We start from the raw sequence: 13344 nt of genomic DNA on the forward strand, positions 1-13344 counted from the left end.
CAAGTAAATTCCAGAGGAATGTATCGCATATGGTTTCCAACCTTAAACTCTAACAAATTCCATACACATGTCCTCGTAATATCAATGCAGCATAATTTAAATGAGGATTAGACGGGCCCTGTAATCCCCATTGAGCTCCATTCATATTGATGAGTATGAGTGTCCTCTGGCAGTTCTCCTGCCTGCCCCTGTCACCTTCCCAGTGACCGAATACCTCCACCGCATGTTGTTTTTCTGCTCCAACGGGGACCAATCAGGCCAATTCCTACTCGTTGAGCCTGACAATTAGTGACAATTGTAAAAGTAATTCACTCAAGGAACCTCAATGAGCAAATGGTGCCGATTAACTTGAGATGCTAATGTGGGCAGAAATGCGGAAAAAAAACTGCGTCCGACCCCCATTAGCGTTGAGAGGGAGGGCCGGGGTGCCGTCCTCGGCTGTCAGGGGGAGAAGTGGCTCTCACAGGAGGGAGGCGGAGGCATGAGACAACCACGCTACGTACTCTGGCGGTGTTTACTCATGTGAATACATGACACGATACTTAGTGACTTACTCTATGTGTACTTGTGGAAGAAACAAACCTACTGTGAACCCCACGCTCGCTCCGCTTGTCTATAGGGCAACAAAAACAGGCTAACTAGGCTTTTCACAACCTGCCTTCGTCTGTGTAGGAAAACAGGCGATCTAACTTGGCTATTCACAACCTGCCTTTGTCTGTGTAGGAAAACAGGCGATCTAACTTGGCTATTCACAACCTGCCTCTGTCTGTGTAGAGAAAACAGGCGATCTAACGAGGCTATTCAAAACTTGTGTGCGTGCAGCAAAACATGACAGTGAAAAATGGGGAGATGCAATTGCTGTGTTGCCCCAGAGAAGCACTTCTCCCACCCGGATCTTCCCGTTCCTGACAGCCCCGGCTGCGTTGACCCTGGCTTCCGCCGGCTCCGGCGTTGGGTATTCAGGATACGGCGTTCAAGGCGTTCGTGCAAGGTTTTTAGTTTTGGAATAAAGTTGAGGTTGTGAAACAAACTGTACAGATAGCAAAATCCCATCAATTCCACCCTATATCATCGTATCAATATTCCATCAGTCCCAATTCAAACGCTGGGCCTAACCACATAATACCCTAAAGATTACAGTTTGATAGCAAGCTAGATAGTTTACAGGACACAGTATTTTTTTTTTTTACTTTGACATCAGTATACTGTAGAGTGCAGTACTACCCCCCAGTGTGTTTAAAGCCCTGCTGCAACACAGGCGTGAAATCCACGTCTGTGATGAGCGTGAGACGGAGTTGACAGACTGCTATTGTCGTCAACGTTACCTTCCGCACCGCCGTGTGCATAAAGCGTAGACGTTGAGTGTAAAATTAGGATTGGATTCTATTTTCCTCTGGTTCACGTGCGTAAACCCCGTACAAAGTGACGGATATGATAGGTTTCAATGCTGTTTGGACACTTAAAAAACATATTTACTCAGCTTCATCGTATGATAATGTAGTAGAAACATTGATATTAGTAGTGCAGGCATACTATTGGGGTACCTGTTATAACCGAAATTCAGTCCTCGTTTATATTTAGGAGGTGAAAGACAAGCCCCAACTGAAGATATTCAGATTTGACAGGACTCTCGACATAAAACAACAAGTTCAACGTAATTTAAATGACTGCGCTGACGTTCCATTCAAGGATCGCGCAAAAGTCATTCCAGTGTATCTGGGCTGTTGGTCCGACAGAAGTCTCATGGTGATTTTATTACTGTATTTCACAACGTACTTCTTGTATCTTCAATCCCCAAATTGCGGATTTCTGATCCATAGAAATGCATGAAAATCATTGGAGGATTACGTGCAACTGACAGTATTTTTGTTTTTGCTTACCATGAGAAAATATGAAGAGAAGGCGTTTGCAAAGAAGCTCCCTTATTTACCTCAAGGGCCTTTTTTATTTCTTTTTTTTTGCGATGATATAATGCTCCTTCAGATGAAGTGCTCTCAGTGTAGTCTCAGACCTGCCAGATATAGTAATCTAGTTAATCCCGCATGTAGGTGGGAGTCTCCTTTTAATGTCACAGTTTGCCCTCCGAAAGAATAAAAATAATAAAACTCCAATCACTCTCTGCACATGTTGGATTGCCTCAAACTCCTTCCTCCCCTCCAGGATCAAACAAAAAGAGTCTTCTGATTGTGTCAATCAGCGAGCGTGTGCCTCCCAGTGTTCCCTCCTATCGGTATAAACAGACGGGAATACAGTGCGGCGTGAAGCGGTTTTCATGTTTAAAAGCTTTTCTTTGGGTGTTTCTTTGATCCAGGGGTTGGCATAATAATTGAGACAAAATGACAAACGGTGCCAACAGCTTAGCCGAACACATACAAAGAGAAGAGGCGAACATGGATATCTCAGATCTCTGAGTAACGGATGCTACTGTACAGAACATAGCTAGCGAGCATCTGCATTAGCGTGCGGTCCTCTGTGGCACGGTTGGTAGAGCGTGGCGCTAACAATGCTCTTAGGTTGTGGGTTCGTTTCCCGCTGGAACCATATATACTGAAAAATGTATGCACCTCACTGCAACGGAAAACGTTTTGGATAAAAGCATCAGCTAAATGGCATGTGTTATCATATTATTATATTAGCATGTACAGTAGCATGTATCGTAGCATGTACAGTATGAGGTTTACTCTCATTTCTGTGGGCATGGTACCGTAACTTATATAATGTTACTATTCTAGGACATGTAATTTACTGTATGAAATTGAATCAGAGCGTCTTATGTAAGTAGCTTCAGCCATGTTATTGAGCCATGGAGTTATTATGATTGATTGCCATGTCCAGCATGATGCTATATGATATATTTAGATATATACTACATTAATGTAACAGTATGTTTTTCCTGGGTTTGACCTTGATATCTCTGCTCATGACTATAATCATAACAATCAAGAGGCACCTGGAGCAGTGAACGTGATATGAAACCTGAAAAACAAACATCTGTGTGTGTGTGTGTGTGTATCTGCGTGTGTGTATCTGCGTGTGTGTGTGTACCTGCGCGTGTGTGTGTGTGTGCGTGTCTGTGTGTGTATCTGTGTGTGTGTGTGTATCTGTGTGTGTGTGTGTGTGTGAGAGAAAATGGGCTCAAACAGCCTCGTCCAATTAAACAATAGAGCCTCAGTCCCTCCTCTTGTGCCAGAGGACATGTTGAGACTGCACACGACACAGCTGACCCCGACTATACTGCGCTCGCTCAGGTATTTTCTGTTTCCTTCAACTTCGTCCTTTCCAGCCTTTTTTCAGCAACTATGGCTGATGCATAACGAGGCCAGGCCAGAACAGTTCAGTTCGGCCCAGCTGGGTTCAGCTCTGTAGGGTAATTAGGGTACCAGTGTGTCGCGGTCTGGTCTGGCCCAGTGCAAAGAGAAATACACTCACCGGCCACTTTATTAGGTACACCTGTTCAACTGCTCGGTAACGCAAATATCTGATCAGCCAATCACATGGCAGCAGCTCAGTGCATTTAGGCATGTAGACATGGTCAAGACGACCTGCTGAAGTTCATACCGAGCATCAGAATGGGGAAGAAAGGTGATTTAAGTGACTTTGAACGTGGCATGGTTGTTGGAGTATTTCAGAAACTGCTGATCTACTGGGATTTTCACGCGCAACCATCTCTAGGGTTTACAGAGAATGGTCCGAAAAAGAGAAAATATCCAGTGAGCGGCAGTTCTCTGGGCGAAAATGCCTTGTTGAAGCCAGAGGTCAGAGGAGAATGGCCAGACTGGTTCGAGATGACAGAAAGGCAACAGTAACTCAAATAACCACTCGTTACAACCAAGGTATGCAGAAGACCATCTCTGAACGCTTTGAACCTTGAAGCAGATGGGCTACAAAAGGGGGTCCAAACCAGCACTAGCAAGGTGTACCTAATAAAGTGGCCGGTGAGTGTATATTAAAACGTGTGATGGATGGACTGTGTTTGTGCATTTTGTCATTAAAAACGTACTTTTACCGCCGTGGTAATTCCGATAAACGCGTCCCCGTATCTGTGGCCACAGTCTTATTGAAAATGCCGAAGAGAGAGAAGGTGTTCTCTTTCCTCTTTCAAAAACAGCAGATAAGCCTCTGGCAATATTCACAGGCCTCCCTGAGACATCCTCTGTTTATGTTTATTTAAATGCGTCTCTGGTCGGTGGGGAAATTGTCCCGTTGCATTCGCTCGGCAGGGTGCAAAGCAGCTGGGCACTGGAATGGAAATAAGGTAGAGAGGGGGGGGGGGGGGGCGGGGGGGGGGGATGATTTCTGAAGGGATATGTGGAAGGAAGAGAGAGGGAACTAGTGGGGTTTATGTAAAAGAAGGGATTTGTAAGAAATGTAGTCTTTGTAATGAGATGCCCCGAATTCAGCTCCTCTAAAATAGTGTTACCTGGAGCCTGAAAAACACACTCTCGGGTCGCGCCTGTCCCCACATCAAGCTGTTGTCCTCAGCCAGCATTGCCCAACTTCTATCATTGTAAAGTGGTGAATCTCTGCACTCTTGCCAATTTTGTGGAATGACGTACGAGGACTGTGGCAGCTGGCTATCAGGAGGGGAAAGTGTGATTCTGGCTCTGCCACTGTGTGATTGCACTGCAGCCATACCTAGAACACCCTGACCAGCAGGAGAGGTGTGCGGAGATAGGGTCTTATCCTCAACACAGATAGTACACATCACACTGCTACGGTACACGCACGCACGCACGCACACACATACATACACACACACACACACACACACACATACAAGCACATACACACACACACATACACACACACACACACACACACACACACACACACACACACACACACACACACACACACACACACACACACGGCCCATTCTGGATAACAGTCTCCAAACGTTTGCATTACAGTTCAGGGTACTCCCTGCGTTTGCCCCGACCCAATCTTGCGCCCTTGACTCCCTGAGGCACTGCAAGCTCTGTTCCAATGTAAAAAAAAAAAAAAAAAAACCCATCAGTTGACAGTCACTTTCTCTACAGCGCTGACTTGGCATCCTCCACACTATTTAGAGCTATCTGGGTCCCTAATGCCACATGCTTATGGCAGCACTTTGAAGTGGTGGGTGGGTGGGTGGGTGGGTAGGTGGGTGGGTTGCGGGGGGTTGGGGGGGTGGGGGGGGTGGTGGGTGGAGGGTGCGGGTGGGTTGGGAAGCTTAATTGGCTGCATTAGCTGGTGTGACTCCCTTCTCTCTCAGTCGCCCCCCAGTCATGGTAAACTGGATTATACGACCTACATTTTCCCTTTTCTTTCATCTTGAATCAGTTCTTCCGCGGCAGCGGTCTCCCCCATGCAGCGGTCTCCCCCATGCAGCCGTCTCCCCCATGCGTCACGTTTGGTTCCTTTGTTGTATGCCACTTAGGGTGAAGTTCCGCAGGGAGGTGATTTCATACACCTTAATACTCATCCACAGTCCAGTATGTTTATATTGATATTCACAAGAAGCACAGAGGCCGGCTGAACAGCTGGCATTTGAATTTCTTTGAGCCTTTAGTACTTTTTATGCCAATCAACTTGATGGACAGTTTGTCGTAGTCGAGCTGGGGAGGGATTTGTGTTTAATTTCGGGGGGTTAGTCGGTGGGAAGTGAGACACTTCAGGGAGAATCTTGTTGTATTCTTACCCTACTTGTTTGTGTCGTACCTTCCTATTGCAGTATTCTTATTTAGTTGTTGACATTTGGTTTGTTTGTATTGTTTTGAGATTTGAGTTATGCCAGTGACTTCTAATCCTAACGTCGCTGAGCCTCTCACATTCAACTACCGTCTTTCCTGTCGTTTTTCGGTCTTGTTAGTGGAGATTCTTCACTCGGTCATGAGGATTCTCAAAACCGCTCTGTCTCGTGAAGAAAAACCCCCCCCAAAAAAACGACTTTGCGACTTTGTTTGTCACGAAACAAGACAGGCAGTGCTCATCTGCTATCGCTGATCACAGTTCTCAAAACTTGTCGGTACACATGTCACACTGCAAGAGCACTGCAGATTTTGTGCCCATAAAATCAAACCTGTTTGAAAGTATCTGGGACGGCTGAAAGTATCGGTAGCTGGGACAGTGTCTGGGACAGTTAAATTGGGCTAAAATTGTGTAGTTTACGCTTTATGTAAAGTGTCCCTTGGTTTTGAGAAAGTCACCACATGCAAAGTGTGTGTGTATGTGTGTGTGTGTGTGTGTGTGTGTGTGTGTGTGTATTCTTGTGTCTCTGCATAGATAGATAGATAGATAGATAGACAGATAGTCTATGTTCCCTTTGCTTTGGCATGGTCAGTGCTTACAGTAGGACTCCAGCAGAGACCAGGCCCGGTCTCCCCCTGCGGCACTGTGATTAGACCTTGAAGACAGGAAGTCGTTGAGTCAGAAAGGCAAGCCCACCAGGTCTTCAGTGATTTCCTTGGCTAGTGGTACAAATTAAAGGCCATTGATGTTGACTCCAGTGCAGGTAACCTTGGATGTTCTCCATCCCCCTGAGTCTCCTCTTAAATGATCGCTCCACAAGCTTCTGCCCAGAGGCGTGTGTAGCTGACTGAAATATGTAAGATCCATTGCCTGCCAGCCTAATGTTGTATCACGATGAGAGGATTTCATTTTGTGAGGTAAACAAACACGTTTTTTTGCGACAATCCTAAGTCCATAGTGAAAAGATAAAGAGACTAGGATATATGTTTTGCCAGGAACGGATGACTTCAAACCTAACCTTCAAATTGTAAATTCTGACATCTTTCTTGACTTTAGTAGTTTGTTTTTGACAGTGTTACCTGTTACATTTACTGTTTCTTGACTTCCCTCACAGTTTTTCACTGCTGTAGGTAGAGTTACAGTACAGTAGGGTGGTTATTTACAGTAGGGTGAAAGGACAGTAGTTATTTACAGTAGGGTGAAAGGACAGTAGTTAGTTACAGTAGGGTGAAAGGACAGTAGTTATTTACAGTAGGGTGAAAGCACAGTAGTTATTTACAGTAGGGTGAAAGGACAGTAGTTAGTTACAATAGGGTGAAAGGACAGTAGTTAGTTAATGATACATTGCATCGATATCATTCAGCAAGGGACTGTGGCGGTTGATTTGTGTGCACGTGTCTCTGCTGGCTGGTTAATTAGCCCACACCCCCCAGCCCCATGTAGCATCATGTTAAAGAGCTGGACAGGCAGAGAATCTGTTCTCATTCGGCTGGTTCTTGCCAGGGGAGGGAGGAGGGGGGCGGCTGTAAATGATTGTCAGTGGGGAAGAAACCAAGGCCCCCAGGAGCTAGAAGAAGCGAGGGAGGGAGGGAGGGAGGGAGGTGGAGAGGATGATGAGAGAGAGGGGTGGGGGTTGAGGATGGACCAATGACACCTGATTGATCGTTGTCTCATTGCTCATGCTTTTATTTTCCACCCCTTGCCCCCTCCTGTGTGTGTGTGTGTGTGTGTGTGTGTGTTAACAATGGTAAATGTGATGGTCTGCGGTCAATAACAGCACCGTGGTCCGGCGCCTGGGATGATCCAACCTTATCAATTTTGATCTCTCCCATGTTTTACTGGGTTAGGAGGGAGTGTAAAAGATTGACCCTGCCCTCCCCCCTCCCCCCTGGCCTCCTGCCTCCCCCCTCCCCTGCCTCCCCTGCCTCCCCCTGCGCCCTCCCCCTGACCCTGATCTCTCAACGTTTTACTAGATCAGAGAGATCGTAACGGATGGACCCTGCTCCCTGGCCTCACCCCCCCCTCCCCTGGCCTCCCCCCCTCCCTTGGCCTCCCCCCCCCCCCCTCCCCTCCCCCCTCCCCTCCCTTGGCCTCCCCTCCTCCCACCCTCCCCCTGGCCTCCCCCGTCTGCTCGCTCCCCCACCGGGGGACAGGTCCCATTAACATGCAGGAGAAATCAAGCCTCCGCCGCAGGGGATGGCAACGCTGATGCACACAATCAAGGGGCCATTTTGTGGCTGGAATGAATGCATGTGGCACTCACTCCTCCTCTTGATTTACATGCCCGCTTCAGAGGCGGTGGCGCCGCCGTTCAGCACAGAGGGCCGTTCCGAGCCCCCTGCTCAGACATGAAATATGACCATCGAGCCTCGTAGTGCATTGAGGAGGCGGCGTTCTCACCGTGCCCTGCAGGGTAATACGCCACAGTACGGATGCCTAATGTGAAAGCCTCAAGGATGTTACAGAACTTACTGTAACAATCTCACAAGGTATTTATTTAGTTCCCCCAGGTATAGTTTAGCCATAGGAGAGATAGAGAACATGATAAAGTCGATGTTTTCATGACGAGGGATATTTACTGAATCGTACCGTGTATTTGTTTTCAATTTGCATTGCGATTCATAACAGGGTGATGTGATGTGATGTGATGTGGCTTGTTGTTGTGGTGCCCTGAGACGCTCGCTGTAATGACTGAACAAATAGAGCTGGAATAGCTCGTTCTGGAATCATGTCATTTCCCATCACTTTGGAACTTGTTGCTAAATTGGTTGTTCTGTTCTTATGGGAGGTTATGGAGTAATGTGTTGTGAAGGATACAAAACTGATAGGACATGGTGGGACAGAAGAATAACAAATCAACCAAATTTGGTCCTTCTCAACATCAAGCTAGAAAAGGGTTTACTTGGATTGTCATTGTTCGTTAAATTGTTCAATTGTTTATGAGTGTCTCCAGTCATAGTGCTTACTGTACATAAAGACACGTAAAGACACGTTTTGTTTTGATGGTCAAAAAAGACAAATCACTTGGTCCACAGAGTACCAACGAAATGAGATATTTATGAGATATGTTTGTCTCCCGTGTCTCTTGTGCTCTGTCCTTCCCCTCAGTCGTCGTGTTTTTATACAGCAATAAAGGAAAAGCACATCGGGGCTTTGTGGGACAACTATAAATGATCTATCGCCCACTTTGTGCAGAATCATAACTATTGACTGTCTTGGCGGCTCAGCATGTGTCACAGTTAGACACAACCGCTAGCTAACTAACCTTCCTGAAAGCGCCCTGCGTTTTGATGTGCTCCGTTTCATGGGGTTGATTTGCATTTGTTGTCTGTTTACCGTTGAGTGGGAGGTTGAGTTATCAGGCCTGTTTGTCGAGGGCTTTTATCAAGCCTCCCTGCCTTGCCTCACCACAGGTTGTTGTGACACTTTCGCACTTTTACTTCAAGCTCTGTTTTTTCGCCGGGGTAACTACACACGCCCGTTAAGCCACAGCACCCAGAACATGCCGCAACTTGAATCACACTCACGTTATTAATAACTGACACTGACAAGGCGGAGGCTAACCAACCTAGCACGGTGGACTGTTGTCATAATTGGATATAACAGTATCACTTGTGCTTTTAGAAGATGTAGGTTCTCTATTCAGGAGACTTGAAGTCCTGTGTTAATGTTAGTCATCCCCCTTCAGAGCCCACTTGAAGGGGCTGGTGTTAACCAGCGCCATTTGATGCTGGGTGGGTTTGAAGAGTGCCATGTGATGGAGTTTGAAGAAGGTACAATCTCCCTGCCTCCGCCGCCTGTGATCACAGATGTATGGTGATAAGTGGCTGAGCGTTCCAGTAGCAAACGACTGGTAATAATACAGTAATACATCACTGGTAATAATACAGTAATACATTCATGCAGAGGTGAGGGTGGAGGGAATTATGCAGATTATTATTTTTTTTTAAATGTTTTGGATCCAAAACAGTCTTCGTGACTAAACCTGATGTTGTCACACAAACATACATCACATAGCCATGCATTTCCACTTCCAGAGCCCTTTCCATGTGTACCTCCAAGTCTATTTTAATCCTTGTTTATGTGCTACTGTGTAAGGCCTCATCTGAGTAGGGTATGATTCGAATGTTCCCTGTTCATGGTGCACGTCCTCCAATTAATTCAATCCCAATTAACTACCTTTGAAAATAATCTGTGGCATAATTACTGTGAGGTGTAAAGGAAGCAGTCAAGCTTCGCACAATTTATTTTGGACCGCAAGGAAAACCTTCCGCAGTAGCCATTTTTGCTGAGTATCACTTTCACTAATTTCATTGGTCGTCCAGTGTGAACAACTGAAGCAGGTGCACAGGGGAGAACAACAGCCTGTGATGTAATTGTGTTGTTTGTTGGGGAAAATGTGAGGTTCTCGATCTTTTCTCCATGATATTGTGGATGTTTAGAGCCCTTAATAAATATTCTATTCTATTCTATTCTATTCTATTCTATTCTATTCTATTCTATTCTATTCTATTCCATTCCATTCTATTCCATTCCATTCCATTCCATTATATTCCATTATGTTATATTCCATTTAAATCTATTCTATTCTATTCTATTCTACTCCCTGGCAATATGACTCCCAAATCCATAATCATATGCTCTCTTAATTCATCACTCCACCCACTGTACTCAGATCAGGCCCCTGGCCAGCCACTGTGACAATATCTTAATGAATGAGTTCATTTTAAAACCCAAAGGAGGGAAACAATGTTATGTCTCTGTTCCTGGGTAATAAATGAGATTGACCTCCAAACTCCTGAGAAATAGATGACATAAATGTCACATTTGATCAATTGATTTGTTGAATTAACTAATGCACCTGAAATGTGCTTCCCTCTTCCCTACATCAACACAAAGCATTCACTTCCTCTGTCTGTCACTGAGAAAAACAGACGCCATTGTCCAACAGCCAAACAATCCCTCCCTCCCCCACGACATGCCAGAGTCTAAATTGTGGAGCCAGTGGACTCGAGGGAGAGGAAGGAAGTTTTGTTTCAGAGTTGATCTACCAATGGGAACTTTGCTGTTAGATATGTGTTCGCCAGGAGACCTGCTGTCTTGAATCCCATTCACAGCCTGCGGAACTTTTGCGGATGATAAAAATCCTCTCAGAGACCATAGAGGGGATTATTATCAGTCAGGTACCGTAAATGCAATTTCCAGAATGTTCTGGAAGTCAAGAGCCCAACCGCCTCCCACCTCCTCAGTAAACTTAGCTTCCAAGAGACGTTAGTGCAGGTTCAGAATGGTCTTAGAGGTGTTTGGGGGATATTTTGAGGCTTTGGAGGCTTTGGGCGGGTTTGGTGGGTTTGGAGTGAGGCCACCCGCCCTCCAGAAGCTGTGTTCATCTGCATGGGCTGTGGCTGGTGATCACACCGGCGTTTCATTCTATTTCATGTTGCATTAAAAGTGAGATTACGATACAAGCTCCCTTTGAGGTATCTTTTGTGTGGGACTTCTGAGATAATTCTCTTCAGAATAGAGGAGGTAGACTTTTAAAAAATTCACCATGGCATTCTATTTGGGGCATGTTCGTTTCAGGTGACCAAATCCGGGCTGATATATCAAAGCAGAATCCCAAGTGATATAAGCCGCTGAGGCTGAAGTTTTTTATAGCCTATTCCCACACCGGTCGAGCTACCCGCGTCCGACTATAATTTAATATGACTGGATCTTGATTAGTATTTACAGTGCTGTCAAGGTGAAGAGGAGACTCAACTTTGTGGGTAAATAGCCTAGCCTGTCAGTCCTCCACTAAATCAGCGTTGTTGACCCAGAATTGTTGACTTTATATCCTGATGCTATTCCCCCTTCCTCTCGGAAGATTGAGGTTGTCAGAAAGCCCTGTGTTGACTTTGAAGCGCTGATGATATGGGGAACGATCTCCTACATAGCCCTGTCTGAAAAAGCACACACCTGCTTCTTCTTTTTAGGTTTAATCAGAGATAGGGAATTACTGTTTACTAACCCCCCAAGTAATTGTCCGGAGTCAGCTAAGATAACCTCCTCACAGATGCTTGAAATGAGGGTTGGGGACCTCGCTTAGCATATGGAAGAGATAGAATTGTCTTGGCTATAATGTTTGTCTTTAATTTCTTTCCAGGGCCGGTAGCAGTGATCAGTGGTGAGGAAGACTCCGCCAGCCCTCTTCATCACGTCAACCACGGCATCATCACCCCCTGCACCCTGGATGCTGGTCCTGATGCGGTTGTCATAGGGATGACCCGCATCCCCGTCATAGAGAACCCTCAGTATTTCAGACACGGACACAACTGCAACAAACCCACCACCTGTAAGTGTACACAAGGGTACCAAAACAAACAAACAACAACAACACACACACCCTCTCCCCCGAGACAACACATGTGCACCCCCCCAGGGAGAACAGAGCTGTGGGCTCTGGGCACAGGGTCAGCCATCTTCGGCATTAAGTGCCTTGCTCAGAAACCCTCCAGTCTCCGGCACCGATCGCTGGCCGGCCTCTCTGACATCTAGGCTATCTGCCGCCCCGTAGTACTCACACCAGTGGAGGCTGGTGGAGGCTGGCGGAGGCAGAAAGCACGTGTGTTTGATACAATTCCTCATTCCGTTCCATGCATTACAATGAGCCCATCCTCCGATTTCTACCTCCACCAGACTCCCCTGACTCACACAATACTGTAGTACTCACACAATACTCCACCCAGGTCAGTGGCCACACCACCCTGCATCCCTCTGCTGGCTTGTCTGGGAAGGTAAACAGGGTATGCCTTGGACAGTCCTTGGAGGGCGGTACCAAAACAGGCTGCTGGAAGTGCCGTTGGAAGACCAGTAAGTGGCACTCCTCCCTGTAGATGGCACTCCCTCCGTGAATAGGGCACTGCAGTCCTTCGGATGAGACATTAAACTGTGGTCCCGGCTCCCGAGTCGTTAAAGATCCCATGGCACTTATTGCAAGAGTAGGTGTGTTCACGCCGGTATCCTGGCTAAATTCCCAAATTCTGGCCCTCGTGCTATCCTGGCCACCTCATCACTCCCTGCTTTCAATTGGCTCATTCTTCACCAGGCTGTTGCTGCAAAAGAGAGGATATTCTCACTCAACTCAAATTATACTCCCAACTGTTCTTATACGCTTACTTACTAAGCAAATGAAAGTTAGTGTTTCATGCCATATGTTTGTTCAAGTTACAACTCCTTGCTGTTTCTCATCCTCACTTTTATTTGAGAATAGTGTATGTGTTGAATTGTTTGATATGTTTTGCAATTAAATATCAGATGTAAAATGCTTTAGCCAGACTGATAAGTAGTCATCAGTCAGTCTGGCAATAGTCGGGGCTAATGCTTGATGCCTTCAGATTCTATTTTTGACTCTCAGATCTCCTTGAGTTTTTCTCTTCAGAAATGAGCCATTTGAAGACCAAAAATGGGCAAAATTTATCCAAGGCGGTCTTTGATCTCTGTTCATAAGCTTAAAAAGGGACTCGCTAAGCTTCCTGACTCATTTTTGATTGGAGTTAATTGAAAAATAAAGTTGGTAGGAAATATGAGCTTGAAAACCACAAGATGGGCATATTATTCCAAACATAACATGTG

The 13344-nt window shown here is 46.0% G+C and overlaps 1 protein-coding gene across 1 annotated transcript in view; it reads left to right on the forward strand.

Moving 5' to 3' along the window:
* LOC310819523 (NT-3 growth factor receptor-like) overlaps positions 1-13344 on the forward strand; it is a 91525-nt gene that overhangs the window by 55923 nt on the left and 22258 nt on the right. The window contains exon 7 of the mRNA XM_083690825.1: positions 11876-12064. Coding sequence (XP_083546951.1) covers positions 11876-12064 — 189 coding nt within the window. The remainder of the gene's footprint in view (positions 1-11875; positions 12065-13344) is intronic.

The sequence above is a fragment of the Argentina silus genome (genome assembly GCF_951799395.1).
Source record: "Argentina silus genome assembly, chromosome: 19".
In the NCBI taxonomy this organism is placed as follows: Eukaryota; Metazoa; Chordata; class Actinopteri; order Argentiniformes; family Argentinidae; genus Argentina; species Argentina silus.